Genomic DNA, 19,291 nt, shown 5'->3' on the forward strand with positions numbered 1-19,291 from the left:
CAGTTGGCGGGTGGCAGCACTAGCAGTTAAGGGTGCATAATGCGTGTCAGGGTGATGAGGATAACAGTGCATCCGTTGTCGTTATGCGTTAGCACAGCCATTTATTTGGACAAACCAAAGACTACGTTTTATTGACAGAAAACCTGTAACAGTTCTACTAAAGAGACGGCCTTCACTGTGCTTGTTCGTCCTCTGCTGGACTATTTTTGTTCTGTATGGGATCCTTACCAGACAGATAAGCTCGAAGAAGGGCAGCTTTCTACTATCGGAAGACAGGAGATAGACTGTCACGGATATGATAAAAGAGTTTGGTGGTCATTAAGACAAAAGGGTTTTTCGTTGCAGTGAGATCTTATAACGAAATTACAAATACCAGTTTTCTCCTCTGAATGTGAAACCTTTTTTATTATCGCCAACATACTTAGGGAGCATCATCATGATAGAGTAACAGAAATTTGAGTTCATACAGAATGATGTGTGTATTCTTTTCCCCACATGCTGTTAAACAGTGGAACGGTAGAGATATATTCTGAAGGTGCTTCGAAAAATCCTTTACGACGCACATAAGCGTGAATTACAGAGTAGTCACGTAGATGCGGATGTAGATGTTTTCTAAATCTACAATACTACCAACGTACATTTTCTTTCCATGGACTGTCTGCTGAGATTATATAACAACGAAAATGTTTAGTTGAGATCTGATTCTTATGACAAAAGTGCCAAAAGTTTTGCTTCGTCGACAGAGCTTTTCCCGGTGTCTCTTCCTCCCTTTTCCTCCGTAACGAGAGATCACGTCTTTGATGAGATGCTCGTTCACTGCTGCTGCGATGAATGTTTTTTTTTTAATTTGTCCAAACGTAATGATCTAATTCAAAGTCCGAAAACTTTTTCTCAGTGATGTGTCACGATCAATTACTTCCTGACAGTCCGAGCTATCTGGTTTCTCTTTTCTTGAACCTGATAAAAGTTGCGGACTTTTCAGTGTGTGGTCGGATTTTGTGCGAAACATCTGATACACAAGATTTGTTTGTATTATTGTAGCTTACTACTGACTAGGTACTCCGAGTACATATCCCAAAGCACAATGTTGTACAATTTTGGCTGTGTATAAATTTGTATGCGTTGATATACAGGTTTGTGTAGTACCAGCTACTCCCTATTTGTATGCTATAAACGAATGACATTTTCCTGGTTATATTATTATTTATTGATGTCTTTCCCTTATTATACCACAATTTCCCTATTATCTTCGAAGTCGCCGTCATTAACGTTCCCTGGACCAAGGTAATAATGAAAATGTAATTTTTGTGCTTCTTGTGAACTGAAATAGTAGAGACTTTCTTCTTAAAATAATATACTTAGTTTTTGTTTAGCTTAATTCCAAGTACGGTATTTTATTTTCTAATAAGTATCTATACACAAGCTTTTCGTAAAATATTAGCTGGGAATATATAACAAATCATCTGTCTCACATCTTCCTACAGTTGGCGAACGTGGGACAGCAGTCAAATGTTTCAGTTTGAAATGGCGAGCCTCAAGAATTATATAATACCATGGTGTTGTCTTTGTATTGTATCGTTAGTACACTGCACTTGTTATATGCCTGAAAATAGCTACTGTATGAAGATCAAGTGTTCATGGACGTAATCAGTAACGAAACAACAACGGATTTTTGTTATAATGCGGACAACGCTCCTAGCTCTAATGAGGTATAAGATCACATCAACTACGACGTTCTCTGCAAAAAAAGTTTCAAGTATATGAGGATCAGAAATCTGGTAAAAACCACGTTCTTCACTCTCCAATTCTGATTCCGTGTAATTCTTTGGAGACACTTGTTTAGTAACTCAGAGTCAGAGCAGTTTCTGAAAATTTACTTTACAATGCCCATGACAATATTTAGTAGGAGTAATTAAGCGCATATACATGCTTTGGTCGTTGGTACCTATTGTATTCGAACCAAGTATCTGGTCCATTTAAGCATAATCCATATAATGGTTTAAGGTTTGTAGGCAGAGCGCATTATATGCTTTGGAGAATATTATTCTAGTGTCGTATGCACCAAAGCGAATATTTTTAGGTGTCATGTTCTATCGAAATCACGTAATCAGTAATATGTCAACAACGTGTTGAGAGACCACAAGCTTCAAATGGATAAACCTGGGCAGCAACCGTGGCGTGTTTTTATCACAGGAACCACATCAGCATTCATCTTTATGGCAACCACGGACAACATAACTCTATACGGCTGGCCAGGATTTTTAACCACACTCTTCCCAGTCCTGAACAGCTGCAGAACCGTGCTTGTTTTATGCGTTTCAGGATGTCTATCCTACAAATTTCATTCATGATTTACTTCAAATATAAGCTTCTACAAAACAGCTACAGCTGTATTAGTCATTTAAACGTGTGATACCACTGTATCGGACCATAAACGTACTTCATGAAATCACATATGTCAGATAATATTGTTGCCGGCCAGAGTGGCGGAGCGGTACTATGCGCTACAGTCTGGAGCCGAGCGACCGCTACGGTCGCAGGTTCGAATCCTGCCTCGGACATGGGTGTGTGTGATGTCCTTAAGTTAGTTAGGTTTAAGTAGTTCTATGTTCTAAGGGACTGATGACCTCACATGTGAAGTCCCATAGTGCTCAGAGCCATTTGAACCATTTTTTTTTTGTCACCATTCAGTGGACGTCCAGTTGAGGTACTGCCGTGCAGGTTCTAGTCTTCGTCGCAGATGAAGAGCAGTCAGCATGGGTCCATGAACTACGTGCCTGCTGTAGAGGTCCAATTGGTCGTTGAGGAGACGCTGTTGGTTGCCAATGATTCATCTAGGCTGTCAGTCTCACGAGAGCTGTATGTCTATGTGCCGGTACACACCACAGCCATTGGTCATCCTTGTCATCTATGCTGCCAACTGTCATCTGTGCATGGCTATTTCGAGCTGATGTCGAGCACAGACGGTGATAACACACATATTAGTGCATCGAAGAGCGCGTATATGAAGTGGCAAATGCACTATACCTATCGCTACTAAATATACACTATCCAATTAAAAGTTTCTGGACAGTTATCAGTGGACATTATCATGCGGGGTCTTGTCCTCTTCACGTCTTGAACTCTACTTTCAATGAGGTACATGTATGTCTGTCGAAGAATAGCAGCTCGTTCTTCCAGAAGAGCCGAAACGGAAGTCTGTTCACGTAAGTCCATTTCAGGAATGATGCTGGCTTGTGAGATGGTGCATCGTCTGCAAACTGATCCTCTACTGTACACAATAAACCGTGCTGTAAAGTGTGTTCATATGATATCAAATTCAACATCTTCCTAAGCGTAATATGGGTACCACACTTTAACCACTGATAATGCCACCATACTGTAACACCATCTCCTCCGCGCTTCACTGTTGACACGACGCGTGACGGCAGGTAACTTCGTCCAAGCTTTCGCTAAATACAAATATTCCATCGGATTTCCACAGAGTATAGTGTGATTCACCAGTCCAGACCACCTGTTTCCGGTCGTCCACTGTCCAGTAGCGTCGCTATCTATTGCACCTCGGATGAGGTGCTGCTCGACCACTGTATCCCATTCTTTTTAATTCCCTTCTGTCAGTCAGTGCGCTAGCCGGACTGCTTGAAGAGCTACTGAACTCACGTGCGATTTCAGCCACTCTTGGAGTGCTTGCAGTTCCCTGCCCGTTAGTACACGAGATCTGCCTGGTCTCAGTTCGTCTGTTGTTATTCCTTCGCGTTTCCACTTCACCAACACATCACAATGATACCATTTGCGCGCTTTATTAGGATGTAAATGTTACTAAGGGATTCGTTACTCAGGTGACATCTGATGCCTGGTCCAAATCTCAAGTTACTGAGCTCTCCTGATCGACCCATTCTGCTGTTACTTCTTTTCCATTGACAAAAGAGTACAGCCGTCATTTTTATAGTGACAGATCCGTTTCGGGGTGACATCTATTGGTCATTTCTGCGTTACATAAGGGTGTCCGAATGCTTGTGTAGAGATAGTACATCTCGTCTGTGATCAGGTGGAATATACAACTGTGAGAAATCAAGAAACAATTATCTGTAGGGGACATATGCATTTATGTTCTCTCCTCGTAAAATCTTCGGGGAAACATGTTTATTTCGTCTAGAAAACATACAAAGAGGGAAAATGAAAGTTGTGATTTAATTTCGTGTCGACCGCGGGGTCACTACTAACATATCGATGATAGGGCTAACAGGAGGTAGGGAATTGGACGAGTCCTATTAACAAACACTCTCACAGCATTTCCCTTGTGAGTGTCAGGGATCCACTCATAACGAAATCGTGTCGGACATAAACTCATTTGAACTTCGGCCTCCTTAATATGAGTTTAGTATCTTAATTATTATCTTCTCCCTTTCATAACCTACCTCGAATAAGAGCATCGAGTCGTTCTTTTCTCAAGAATGTGAATCCATATATACAACACCGTTCGCATTTATTACAGCTTAAGGTATGCGTCATGAAACCAGGATCTTCATTGGTATACGCCATCTAGATCTCTATTTCTTATTAATGATGGCTAGTTTAGATGTGAATAGCAATTCAAGTTCGGGTCTAAGTTGTGAAAGGGAAGAATAATGTGCAACTGTACACAAGTTACAGGAGTGTAACACTATAAATAATATCAACTACAGGGTGTTTCACAAGTTATCTTACACACTTCAAGAACTTGTAGAGGGGACTTAGGAGATTTCGTTTTACATAGGAATCCATGTCTGGAAACGGTTGATTCCTATGTTAGAAGGAAAAAAAGAGCTGCTGAGTCGCACGTCATCAGAGTTCTCATTGCTTTGATGCGGTCCTATCGCGAATTCCTCTCATGTGCGAACCTTTCTGTCTCAGATTAGCATCTGCAACCTCCGTCCAGAGTTATTTTCTAGGTGTATGACAGTTTCTGTCTTCCTCTACAGTTTTTACCCTCTACAGCTCCTTTTAAAACATCCTGTAATTCTTTTTCACTTTCACTGAAGACAGTGGCGTTAGCGAATCTTGTCATTGTTATCCCTTCAGCTTGAGAATTAATCCCGCCCTTGAACATACCTTTTATTTCCGTCATTGCTTCTTCGTAGTACAGATCGAAAAATAGGGGCGAAAGACTACATCCTGTCTTACACCCATTTTACAGTAATCCGTGTACTTCTTTCTTGGTCCTCCAGTCTTAATGTTCCCTCATAGTTTTTGTACATACTGTATAGTACCCGTCTTTTCCAATAGTTCAGCCATATTTTTGTCAGAATTTCGAAGATTGTGTACCATGTTACAATCTCGAACGCTTTTCTCAGGTCAACAGATCCTGTGAACATGCCTTGATTTTTCCTCAGCCTTGCTGCCATTATCAACTGCAACATCAGAACTGCCCCTCAGGTTTCTTTGCCTTTCCTAAACCGAAACCGATCGTCATCTGACAGGTCCTCATTTCCTTTTCTATTATTTTGTATATTATTCCTGCCAGTAGTTTTGATGCATGAGCTGTGCGGTAATTCTCCCGCTTGTAGACTCTTGCTTAGCGGTGATATTCCGACTACATTCTTAATGTTACCGTCTTTGATTTTAATTTCCATGAAGATCGTTTCGGCCTCTGTTTGCTGAGTCAGTTCTTCTGACAATCATTCTTTGTCGATTTCTTCACATTTATCCTTAGCTTCCATGCACTTCCTATTCATTTCATCCGTAAGTGACTTGTGTTTTAGTATCCCCGAATTACTCTGAATATTTTTGTACTTCCTTCTTTGGTCGATCAAATGAACTATTTCTGTATCGGCCATAGCTTATTCGCAGTTACCTTCCTTGAACGTAACTTTATCTTTCCGCCTCTGTGAATGCCCTCTACAACTGTCGTTACCTCTATAACTGAACCGACTACTGATCTACGAATTTATTTTTTCTGGCTACTTTCTTATACGTCAGCCTACTCCTCAACGTTACTAAATAGTGATCTGCATCTTTATCTGCTCCTTGGTACGACTTACAGTCCGTTATTCGATTTCGAAATCTTCGCTTACCCATCCTCTGTTTGGAGTCTTCCTATATATAAAGGTCCTGTCTAAATATATCAATCTTCTTGTGATTCTTGAAGAAAGTATTTGCAGTTGCTAGCCGAGATGTATTGCAGAACTCAATTAGTCATTCTCCTCTCTCATTCAGTTACCAAACCCATATTCTCCAGTAACGTTTTCTTCTTTTCCTTGCCCTTTAACCGCATTCCAATCGTCAATGACTTTTAGATTTTCATCTCCCTTTAGGTACTGAATGACCTGTTCAGTATTCTCATACAGATATCCTATCTCTTCTTCTTCAGCTTTGGGCATCTCCATGTGTACCTGAACGTTGTCGTCGGTGTTGATCTGCTGTCGGTGCTGATGAGAACGACCCTATCACTGAACTGTTCACAGTAACACACTCTTTGCTTATCTTCCTATCTCACAACGCATCCCAATTCCGATATATCATTTTCTGCTTCAGTTGATATTACCCTACACACGTCTGACCAGAAATCCTTGTCTTCTCTCCCTTTCACTTCACTGAACACAGCTGTGTCTAGACTGAGCTTTAGAATTTCCCTCGTCAGATTTGCTAGCTTTCCTATCATGTTTAGACTTCTGACTTCCACAACCCGAGCCGGCCGCGGTGGTCTAGCGGTTCTGGCGCTGCAGTCCGGGACTGCTACGGTCGCAGGTTCGAATCCTGCCTCGGGCATGGATGTGTGTGATGTCCTTAGGTTAGTTAGGTTTAAGTAGTTCTAAGTTCTAGGGGACTTATGACCTAAGATGTTGAGTCCCATAGTGCTCAGAGCCATTTCCACACCCCGACTCTCAGAACGTCAACATTGCATTGGTCATTCAATCTTTTTCTCATGGTCACCTCCCCCCTCGACAGTCCTCTTCCGCAGATCTGGATGGGGGACTGTCCGAAATCTTTTGCTTACAGAGAGATCATCATGACACTTGTTCAGTACTGGTCTCACGTACTAGGGATAGACATTACGTGTCCTTAGCGCAGTGGTTTCCATTGGATTCTGCATCCTCATACCGGTGATCATTGCTGATTTTTCCGTCTTTTAGGGGCAGTCTCCTACACCATGGGGCGAGAGAGTGCCCTGGATCTCTGTCCGCTCCTCCATCCTCTTTAACAAAGACGTTGGCAGAACGAGGGTGACTCCTTTGCCAGATTTCTTTGGCTGCCATTGCTGATGGTTTTTATTCAAAATTTTAAGTAGTTGAGATGTTCGCATCTGGAATCCAGGACTTTTTTTATAACTAGTCAAAAACTCTTTACTCTTTTCTTCTCACAGTTTCCTTTATTACAGATGGCAGCTAGCCTTCCTTTTATCCTGATTATAAAGGAAACTACAACAGAAGAAGGATCTACTTACCACCGCCAATTAGACCATAAAAGAAAAAGTAACATCCACGTCACTTCTGACATGTACCCCTAACTACGTCTATCCCAATAACTGTACCTAAACATAACGAAGGTGAAACGGAAAGGGGCGAGAGGATATCATATGTTTGTAAGAGAGAAGAAAATATTTTTTATTCTAATGATGAGGTTGCGTTTTAGTGGTTTGTTTATGTGTGTACCAGAGCAGAATTTTTCTTTCTTGGAGTGAACTTGCTGTGTGAACCAATTCACACAGTGAGTATTCGCCTGCCGGTAATACAAATAATCTTGGAACAAAGGTATCATTTGTGGTGTGAGTCTGTGAAGAGTGGCACGTGTGAAGAAAGCCAGAATCGCTGGACCAGCTGCCAGACATCTACTGCACGTGATCTCCGCCCAGAAAATCGGAGAGTCGGCGAGATGAACTTTGTGGAGACACGAACGATTGTTTGCCGTTAACGGGGACATACCACACGAAGCGTGCAGTAGTTCCAAGACAAGGGACGTTCGCAGCCCACCATTTATGCCGCCTCCTATAGATGGGATGCTTCTATTCTATTCCATTGGGGGTGCAGTGCCTGAAACTTGTATAAGGAAAAACAGACTGAAAAGGGTAAGATTTGCAGGATATGTGATGAGGATGAATGTGGATAGTACGAAAAAAAAGAGTGTAGGATAAAACTAGTATGACAAGCCGTGAGGCAAGTAGGAGTTGGCTTGTTAAGCTCAGGAAGTATTGCTCGAAATTGTTGATGAAGTTGGGAAACTGAGGAAGCAAGTGCATATGTATTTTGCAACGCACCAGACTTCGATGGCAGAGAGGGCCAAGAAAACGACAGAGAGTCACCAGTGGAGCGGACAAAATGTACTGACGATCTCGAAAGAAGGAAAGAGAAGGATGAAGAGAATCTATGGACAGGAGTAGAAAACGGAATTCACGACGTGGCTACGTGGGGTGCCACAAAGACCGAAACGTGAAAAGAGCTTGGCTATGCCATTTTCCGTTCACCAGGAGACAACTTTCGAGGAGTGATTGCGAAATATAGATTAGTAATTATATATCGAGGATTCGCTATAGTTTTGCAGAGGATTTTCTCTTCTGAGGCTGAAGATGGAAAGAATGATAGGGAGTTAACGTCACGACAACATGTTGACAGACCACAAACTTGAAATGGATAAACCTGGACAGTAACCGTGGCGTGTTTTTATCACAGGAACCCCAACACCATTGATCTTTATGGCAACCACGGACAACATAACTCTATACGGCTGGCCAGGGTTTTTAACCACACTCTTCCCAGTCCTGAACAGCTGCAGAACCGTGCTTGCTTTATGCGTTTCAGGATGTCTATCCTACAAATTGCATTCATGATTTACTTCAAATATAAGCTTTTACAAGGCAGCTACAAGTATATTAGTCATTTAAACGGCTGATACCACGGTACCGGACCATAAACATACTTCATGAAGTCGCATATGTACGATAATGTTGTACGTCACCCCTAATAACGCATAACCACTTTCTTTTTCGACGTGACAGATAATCTCCCAGTTTACACACTGGAAAATAATGAGGACTCTGGATGAGCTTTGAGATTCAACAGGTCGATGAAGGAGTGTGCGGAGAAAGACGACTTGGTTGGTTGGTTGGTATTTGGGAAGGGGACCAAACTGCAAGGTCATCGCTCCCATCTTATTACGGAAGGATGGGGAAAGACGTTGGCCGTGCCCTTTCAAAGGAACCATACCGGCATTTGCCTGAAGAGATTTAGGGAAATCACGGAAAACCTAAATCAGGATGGCCCGACGCGGGCCAGTGTGCTAACCACTGCGCCACCTCGCTTATCTTTTGTTGTGTCAAGGCACAAAAAGTTTCATGTAGGAGTACTCTCGTCATGCCTTGTTGGTTCTTTATTTCTTTGAGGCAGCCACCTCCGAACAAGCAGGTGTCGATGAAAAACTGAGCGACAATAAGATATTCAGTTATTCGCAGCTGTTCTCTGTAAGCTTGCGATACAACCAGATACTCCACTGTCACATTTACACTGCTGTCTCTGCTCGTCCCTTTGTTGAAGAGTCACGGAATCACGAGTACTCCACATCACGCAGTGGCGAGCTTTATAAAAGCTCTGCAGCCCATCTTCACCTCAGCACTTCCATCACCATGAGGGCGACAGTGGCAGCTCTCCTCCTGTGTCTTGTGGTGAGTAGTAATGAGTGAGACTTTATCGAAATTTGTGCTCTACGTATCTTTATTGGTATATTCTTCTACATCCACTTACAAACAATGAATGCTTGAAAATGTAGCACAATTATCCGTAACATGCAATTCTTGAAACTAAGTGTTGGAAAGTGTTTGAAACTTCGTCGGTTCTGTAAGCGTCTTCACATTAGTTTACACGTACAAATAAAGAGAATTGGGAGATGGTACAAAATTCATCAACTTCGTGTGTATCGTTTATAAACTATACACGCATAATATCAGTAAATAATCTGTATCCTCTTTCTTACTGGATCTATATTTGCGAGGGTGACAGATGAAATCCGCGTCTGAGCATCCACATGTTATTACTGACGGATTTCTTAAATCGTAAAACATCAGTCCAAAAAGATTCGAGAATGTGTTAGTACAAAGTACAGACAAATTAAGACGGTGATTTTAATGCTTAAGGTATCCTACGTGCCCCTCCCCCCTCCCCCATTTGATTACAAGTAACTGTCAGTGAAATCTATCTTTGACATGTTGTTCAACTGGTGTGTCCCATTGGTTTGAAAGTCGGTTATGTCGTCAAAGCGGTAACACTTCACGTGAATTTGTGCACTTTGTCATTCTGCAGTGGCTTCGAGTGCATAACAGCAAATCTCATCACACGTGATGATTTGTTCGAGAAAAGAATTGTCCACGTGTTTCATTTCAAGCTAGTCACGGCATGTGCCCGGGCATAGTTGCTTTCCTTCAGGAGACGACCCGAATGGGACAAACCTTGTACAGACTTCACTTCTCTTCAAGACATACTGAAGAATGCCTGAAACACTTAGAGATTTTGCTCCATTGAGATTTCTGAGGCAACAGTGATTACACCGTATGGTCGCAAGTCGAAGTTACGGGAAAACCGCAACAACAAAAAATAATTAATATAGACTAAAGAAATTTCGGGAATAGATCTAACTACGTATCATATTTAAATCATTTTCATTGCAAGACCACAGGTCAGTGTAAGTGAGAGATAAGGTATCGCAAATATGAAATGTTGGTACATTAATAACCGGCGTAACCGTCAGACTGTTGAATGCAAGCACGCAAAGGCGAATGCATTGTGTTGCACAAGTGCGGGTGTCAGTTCTTGGGTTGGCGCTTCGCGCCTGTTACACTTGGTCGGTGAATTCGTAGACGGTTAATGCTGTTTGTGGACTACGATGGAGTTGTCAGCCGATGACGTCCCATACGTTCTCTACCAGAGACAGATCTGGCGATCGAGAAGGCCAAGGCACATGTGGACACTGTAGAGCATGTTGGCTTACAACAGCAGTATGTGGACGAGCATTGTCCTTTTGGTAAACGCTGTTCATCAACGGCAGCACTGCAGGTCGAATCACCAAACTGATGTGCATACTTCCAGTCAGAGTGCGTGGGATGACCACGAGACTGCTGGTGCTGCCATGCAGAGTGGCAGTTCACACCAGACCATAAATCCAGTTGTAACTCCAGTGTGTCTAGCACGCCAATTGATAGGCTGCAGGCCCTCGCATTGCCTCCAGCTAACCAGCACACAGCCATCACTGGCACTGAGGCGAAATCAGCTTTCATCAGAGATCACAACAGACTTTTGCCCTGCCCCCTTGCAGGCTCTCGCTTGACAACACTGACGTGGCAAATGGCGGTTGTTTTGGGCCAGTCAAGTGGACGCCACAGACTGTGTGCCACAGACCCGTCCTTGAATTAACCAATTTATAACAGTTCGTTCTATTACTGTGGTGCCAACTGCTGCTCAGATTGCTGCTGCAGATGCAGTACGATGTGCCTGAGCCAGACACGGTGCACGATGGTCTTCCCCCTCGGTAGTACCACACGGCTCTTCGGATCCCAATTTATTGCTACTGGATATTCTAGCGATCATCGCTGCCAGCAATCATTTGCAGTGGCCACATTCCTGCCAAGTCTTTCTGCAATGTCACGTAAGCAACATCCAGCTTCTCGAAACCCTTTTATACGACCTTGTTCAAACTCAGTGATGTGTTTCTGGCGAAACACAAATAACGGCTTGGTACTAACTACAATTGGCATCAGTGCATACATTTAGTTATGCTTACTTGAAGTAATCATAAATAACGGTTGAACACATTCATTCATTCAGATTTTGCAATAAAATAATGAGACTGGCTTCTAATGTGTGTCAGTGTAAAAATACGCTTCTGAAGTTACAGTCCGAATAGTCACATCATAATTTCTGCGATTTATTGTCTTTGTTTCAAAACTACATTAGCGGAATCTTAATCTCCATTCAGATGGAATACCGCTTAATTTCCATCTACATATATGACGTAGTTCACAATATGACATTCAAATACAGGTATCAGCATGCCGCAGCCAAGAGACTCCGCCTGGCCCTCCTGGACCAACTGATGGGCCACAACCAACTGGTCCACCAGGCCCACCAACCGGAGGTCCTGATCCAACAGGTCAACCTACAGGAGGTCCTGAACCAACTGGACCACCAGGCCCACCAACTGGAGGTCCTGAACCAACTGGAGAGCCTCAACCAACTGGAGGGCCACAACCAACTGGTGGGCCTGAACCAACTGGACAACCAGGGCCGCCTCCCCTGTTTTAGAGTGGTGTTTTCTATTGGTGCAAGATTAGCGCATCTGGGAACGTTAAAGGATTTCAGTTTTTACCTTTGTAGTTGACTTTAACCGAATTAATTGATGGAAGTGTTCTTATGATTCATAAAAACATTCTGATTAAACTAGCAATGAAAAAGCTCCATTAATGTTTTATTTACTGTGTGCTGTAAAAGCAACCAGTTCTCCAAAAATATGGTACCAATATTTAAAAATTATTACAGGAGTTACTATCGGTTCATCCCTCATCAAATTCGTTACCACTTCATTTGCAGTTCCAAAAGATGCTGTACATTGCCGAAGGAGTCCGTGTTACAGACTACGTGCACTTCATGAACTGATATGTGCAAATATCATACTTTGAGAAAACACTCTTCTCATCTATAGAGAGCCCTGAGAAACACTATTTGATGCTCTGTAATACAACTTGCGATTTAAGATGGTTTCCTTGAAGCCTATTTACTCCTCCTTCAGTTATATATTTTTTACCTCTTTTTATGTATGGGTATTAGCAAACATTAGTTTGATAGTGTGATTCTTAAATTTTATGATGCTCTGTTATTTGATTAATAAGTTGCCTTCTACAACAGTATTTATCTGGGATCTGGACTTTATGTTTCGTAGATAACAGCATCTAGAACGAACATTAGCCGCAATTCAGCGTAACACCAGCAGTAGCAATGGCAGAAGGGAAGGGTACGTACCCCTTTTAGACCGTTCGTGCTGCCAGTTACAGGGAACCTGTCGCTAATGAGAAATTAAGCTTCCTTCATGAAGATATGAATATTAATCATTATAAGTAGATGGTGTACTCAGTATTGTTTTAGAATAACGTCACCAATTAAAATAGAAGTCACTAAACTTAATCAGACCGATATGACCATTCCCTTCAGTCTGTAGCAGAATGGCTATGTGAACGCTACTACATTCAGTGTAAAAGATTAAATAGGAAAGAAAACAGACTGAGAGTCATTAAGGAAATAACTAGTGGATGCTTCTTCTTTATAGCGGAAATATTCTTGACAGTTCTCTCAGCAATACGTGCTCTGAGTAATACACATCCACCCATATCAAATTGGGTAGACTGAAAAACTATTGAAAGTCTAAAGAAGAAATATGTAATTGGTAATTAAACTTCAGTAACAAATTCTCAAACCATAACTTTTCTAATAATTCAAGGTTGGCCTTCCAAAAATTTCCGAACTATGTTTTCGAAATGCATATGGGAATGTACTGGTGCCCATTTATATGTAGGGGCAAGGTATTAGCACTAGATAAACTTAATGCATGTCCACATATTTAAAGGCTCAATTTTTCTCGCACAGCATACTTTAATGTAACATGAATGGGACCACGGTTAAGAACAAACAATACGTTATTATACTGCACTCTTTCAGGAGACCCAAACACTGCTATCCCCGCCATGGTAAATAAATGGAACGTATTCTATTGTGCTGCATGTCCTGTAAAGATAATGTTGTATAGAGAGATTATGAGTTTGTTGGACGCCTGTTCCCAAAAGGAATTCAAAGAAATGGTAATTATTCTTCAGATAATACTTTTGCAAAACTAGAAAAATTAAAAAATGATAAAATGTGCCGATTGATAGGCAGCAAAATTACGGCAAATTGTAGGTCATTATTGCTGGTAGTTGACAGGAAAATGTTCGTTATATAGCGAAAGAGAATATTTGGGGGAATTGATGTTTGAAATTTTAACAACAGTTCATGAATTCTTTAAGCAGGTTCCGTGCTTTGTCTATCTTGCTCGTGAAAGTAATTTTTCCTCGCATCACTCCTCCTTCTCTTATTGTTTATGAATGACATATTATTGAATACGTAATTTCTAGAGAACAAGACAACTAATAATATTCGCTTTGGTGCATATGGCAGTAGAATGGTATACTCCATAGCGTATAATGTGCTCTGCCTACAAACCTTGAACAGTTATATTGATTATGTTTAAACAGTCCAGACACTTGGTTGACATACAATAGGTACCAACGAGCAAAGCGTGTATATGCACGTAATTACCTACCAAATATTGTCATGGGCATTATAAAGTAAATTTTCAGAGACTGGTCTGACTCTGAGTTACTAAATAAGTGTCTCCATGGGATTACACGGAATCAAATTGAGAGAGTGGGCAACGTAGTTTGGACAAAATTTCTGGTCCTCATATGCTTGAAACTTTTTTTACAGAGGACGTCGTAGTTGATGTTATCTTATACCACATTACAGCTAAGAGCGTTCTCCACATTTATACAAAAAACTGTAGCTATTTTGTTACTGATTACTTCCACGTGGGCTCGATGTGCAGACAAAAGCAATTTTCAGGCATGTCATAAGTGTTGTGTACTAAAGATACAATACAAAGGCAACAACAAAGGTATTATGTTAGTCTTGAGACTCGCCATCTCAAACTGTCCCACGTGCGCCAACTATAGGAAGATGTAACACAGATGGTTGGTTATATATTTCCAGCTAATGTTTTATGAGCAGCCTGTGTAATTACACTTTTTTGAATATAAGTTTAAAACGCCTTACTTAGAATTAAGCTAAACACAAACTATGTATATTATTTTGAAAAGAAAGTCTCTTCTATTTAATTTCACAAGACGCACAAAAACTAAATATTCATTATTACCTAGGTCCAGAGCCCTTTAATGACGGCGACTTCGTAGATGTTATGGCAACTCTGGAACAATAAGTGAAAGTCATCAATAAATCATAACATAATCAGGAAAATGTCATTAGTTTATAGCACACAAATACTACACAAACCAGCATATGAACGCAGAACCTATTAATTTATACACAATCTAAATTATACAACATTTTACTTTGGGATATGTGCTCGGAGTACTTAGTCAGTAGTAAGCTACAATAATACAGCCAAATCTTGTGTATCAGATGTTTCGTACAAAATCTGACCTCACACTGAAAAGTTCGGAGCTTTTATGAGGTCCAAAAAAAAAAAAAGAGACTGTCAGGAAATAACTGATCGTGGCACATCAGTGAGAAAATGTTTTCAGACATTGAAATAGATTATTAAGTTTGGACAAGTTTAAAAAAAATAAAAAAACTTTCATCTTAGCAGCAGTGGACGAGCATCTCATCACAGATGTTATCTTTCGTTACGGAGGAAAAGGAAGTGTGAGACACCAGGAGAAGCTCAGTCAAAGTACTGAGTCATAAAAATTAGATCACAACTAAATATTTTCGTTCTTATAAAATCACAGCAGACAGTCTATGGAAAGCAAATACACGTTTGTAGTATTGTAGATTTAGAAAACATCTACATCTACATAACTAATCTGTAATTCACGCCCTAAGTGCGTGGTAAAATATGCTTCGAAGAACCTTCAGAATATTTCTCTACCGTTCCATTGTTTAACAGCATGTGGGGGAAAATAATACACACATCTTTATGTACGAGCTCAGATTCGTGTTATTCTATCATGATGATCATTTCTCCCTAAGCATGTTGATAATAAAAAGGTTTCACATTCAGAGGAGAAATCTGGTCATTTTAATTTCGTTATAAGATCTCACTGCAACAAAAAACCCTTTTGTCTTAATGACCACCAAACTATTTTATCATATCCATGACAGTATTTCGCCTGTTTTCCGATAGTAGAAAGCTGCCCTTATTTGACCTGATCTGTCTGGCAAGGATCCCATACAGAACAGCAGTAGTCCAGTAGAGGACGAACAAGCACAGTGAAGGCCGTCTCTTTAGCAGAACTGTTACAGGTTTTCTGTCAGTAAAACGTAGTCTTTGGTTTGCCTAAATAAATAGCCCTACTAACGCATAACGACAACGGATGCACTGTTATCCTCGTCCCCCTGACACGCCTTATATACGCTTAACTGCTAGCGCTGCCACCCGCCATCTGTGCGTGGCTACTGAGTTGATGTCGAGCATTTGATGGCGAAAACACAGATAATAGTGTATCGAAGAGCGAGTGTATGAAGAGGCAAATGCACTATATCTATCCCTACTAAATATACACTATCCAATCAAAAATGTCTGGACATTTATCAGTGCACATTAATATGCAGGGTTTTGCCTTCTTGACGTCTTGAACTCAACTTTCGTTGAGGTATCTGAATTTCTGGCGAGGAATGGCAGACCGTTCATCCTCAAGAGCCGATACCAGTGAAAATAGTGACGCTGGACGCTGGTGGCTAGGGCGGTCTCGACGTTCTGACTCTGTTCCATTGGGTTCAGGTCGTAAGTCTTTGCACGCCAGTCCATTTCAGGAATAATGATGTGTTTTAAGTGGGACCATCGTCTCCGACCTGAATAGAGATTCACTGTACACAGTAAAACATGTCTTAAAATGTGTCCATATGATGCCACATTCAACCTTTTCCTAAGCGTAATATGGGTACCAGAAGTACAACCAACAAAAATGCGACCACACTGTAACACCATCTCCTCTGTGCTTCACTGTTGACACATGATGGCAGGTAACTTCATCCAGCCTTCCGCCAAATCCAGATCTTCCATCATATTGTAAGAAGGCTCTTTCGGTTTTTATGTTGGTAACGCCGCCATTGACGGTGCAGTGTGAAGTCTGTGGCTGGTTGGACTCATAATATTCGCTTATATACTGTTGGGCTGTTGGATGTGAACAGCACGTAGCGTTGTGCAGTTGGAGGTGAGTTGCCAGCAGTGGTGGATGTGGGGAGAGAGATACCAGAGATTTGAGAGCGGACGAACTGGACGTGCGTCCGTCAGAAAAAGGAAATTTGTAAGACTGCATGTCATGAATATATATATATATATATATATATATATATATATATATATATATATATATATATTATTCCACCTCAACACTATTAAGGTAAATACATTGTTTGTTCCCTATCAAAATCTTTCATGTGCTAACTATGCCTATCAGTAGTTAGTGCCTTCAATAATTAGCATCTTTTATTTAGCTGGCAGTATTTGCGCTCGCTGTATTGCAGTAGTTCGAGTAACGAAGATTTTTATTAAAAGTGATTCATGAAAGGTAAAGGTTATTGTTAGTCAGAGCCATTCTTTTGTAGGTATTATTGAAAGTCAGATTGCGTTGCGCTAAAATATTGTGTGTCAGTATAGTGATGATCAGAATAAGTAACGAGAAAACTGTCTGTTCAAAAGGTTCAGTTTTGCTCAGCTGTTTGAAAATCAAATCACGTAGAAGTTTACCAGCAAAGTCATTTATCAGTTTTCTAAGGGGACGTTACAATATAATGACATAGTGTAGCATGATTCTTCGTTCCAGTCCACCTGTTTCCGGTATTCAGCAGATTCGCTGTGTATTGCACCTCAAATGTGTGGGTTATGAGGCGCTGCTCGACCATTGCATCCCATTCTTTTGCATTCCCTACTAGCAGTCACTGTACTTGCTGAACTTCTGGTAGCGCTTTTGAACTCACGAGTGGATCCTCGCCCCGTTTTCAGGCACTTTTGCAATGCTCGGAGTCCTGCCTGGTGTCAGTTTACCTGTGGCTGTTCCTTCGCGTTTCCACTTGAACATCACGTCAAAATTAGTGCGCTTTATTAGGGTCTAAATGTTACTGAGGGATTGGTTACTCAGGTGACATCTGATGCCTGGTCCAAATTTGAAGTGACTGAGCTCTCCCGACAGACCCATTCTGCTTTCCTGTTGACACTACTATACTCCCTGCCTTCAGTTATGGTTACACGTTCGCCTAGTGTTACATCTATTGCTCATTCCTGTGTCTTGTAAGGCTGTCCGAATGCTTTTGATCAGATACTCTGTCTCCCCTGTGGTTAGGTGGGATATATAACTGTGAGAAATCAGGAAACAGTTATCTACAGCGGACATATCGAGAAATGTTCTCTCCCCAAAATGTCTTCCGGGAAAGAAATTTTTTCTGTCCAGTCAAACATAGTAAAAGAGAAAATGAAAACTGAGTTTTATTTTCCTGTCGACGACGGGGTCACTACTAACATAGCTATGAGGAAGGGAATTGGACGAGTCGTGTTGACAATCAGTCTCACAACATTTGCCTTGAGAGTGTCAGGGATCCACAGAAACCGAAATCTTGACGGGCACAGGGTCATCTTAACTTTGGTCCTCTTAATACGAGTCTAGTATCTGTGATATTATTTTGTCCCGTTCAAAGGCTACCTTGCATAAGAGCATCGATGCGTTATCTTCTCAAGAATGTGAATCGATCTATATAACATAGCTCGCGATTCCTAAAACTTAAAATGGTACAAATGGCTCTGAGCTCTGAGCACTACAGGACTTAACATCTGAGGTCACCAGTCCCCTAGACCTTTGAACTACTTAAACCTAACTAACCTAAGGACATCAAACATATCCACACCCTAAGCTGGATTTTAACCTACGACCGTCGCGGTCGTGCGGTTCCAGAGTGAAGCGCCTAGAACAGGTCGACCACAGCGGCCGGTCCTAAAACTTAAGGTATGAGTCATATAACCACGATCTCCGTTAATGTACGCCTTATAGATTTCTATTTATTATTAATTGTGGCTAATTTAGATCGACCAGCAATTCAGGTAACAATCGCGAGCTAACAAGGGGAAGGCCTCAGACACGGCCAACCGAATCGGCTCATATTTGGCAGGTCGATTGTGTACAACGAAAAACGAAGGAATCTAAGGTATTTTGGGTCAACACCACCCTCGTTTTTGACAAAATCACCCCTAAACATTGTGACGAGCAATCGACTCAAAATTGGAGGGATCGATAGATAATTGTAAATAGAGCATTTTTACTCATCAGGTACGGGGTCCGCAATCGCATACTGTTCCAGGAATCGAGGTAAAAAACTTTTACAACTGCCGCTTCTATAAACACTTTTCGCCGACAGCATCGATAGCGCACCGGCAAAGTAACTGGCTCGGAATCGGAGAGTCCGGTTTCGAATATCAAAGAAACCTAGCGGATGTTATTCTTTTCGTTTTTATTTTTCCCTATCTCAATTGATAGAGACAGAAGGGTTAATAAGGTAAGTAAATCAATAAGGAA

At 41.3% G+C, this 19,291-nt stretch overlaps 1 protein-coding gene across 1 annotated transcript; it reads left to right on the forward strand.

Moving 5' to 3' along the window:
* The first annotated feature begins 9,481 nt into the window (after positions 1–9,481).
* LOC124776390 (proline-rich protein 2-like) lies at positions 9,482–12,418 on the forward strand. The gene is made up of 2 exons (XM_047251361.1): positions 9,482–9,634; positions 12,003–12,418. Exons 1-2 carry the CDS (start codon positions 9,596–9,598, stop codon positions 12,261–12,263), a joined length of 300 nt encoding a protein of 99 aa, XP_047107317.1. The 5' UTR covers positions 9,482–9,595; the 3' UTR covers positions 12,264–12,418.
* The last annotated feature ends 6,873 nt before the right edge of the window (positions 12,419–19,291 follow it).

This window comes from Schistocerca piceifrons, chromosome 2, assembly GCF_021461385.2.
Source record: "Schistocerca piceifrons isolate TAMUIC-IGC-003096 chromosome 2, iqSchPice1.1, whole genome shotgun sequence".
Lineage (NCBI taxonomy): Eukaryota > Metazoa > Arthropoda > Insecta > Orthoptera > Acrididae > Schistocerca > Schistocerca piceifrons.

What these genes read in the sequence shown, in the direction of transcription:
- LOC124776390 (XM_047251361.1), top strand. Translation starts at nt 9,596, where the DNA reads ATGAGGGCGACAGTGGCAGCTCTCCTCCTGTGTCTTGTG. An exon ending in CTCTCCTCCTGTGTCTTGTG is followed by an intron (nt 9,635 to 12,002) that starts GTGAGTAGTAAT and finishes ATTCAAATACAG; the next exon opens with GTATCAGCATGCCGCAGCCA.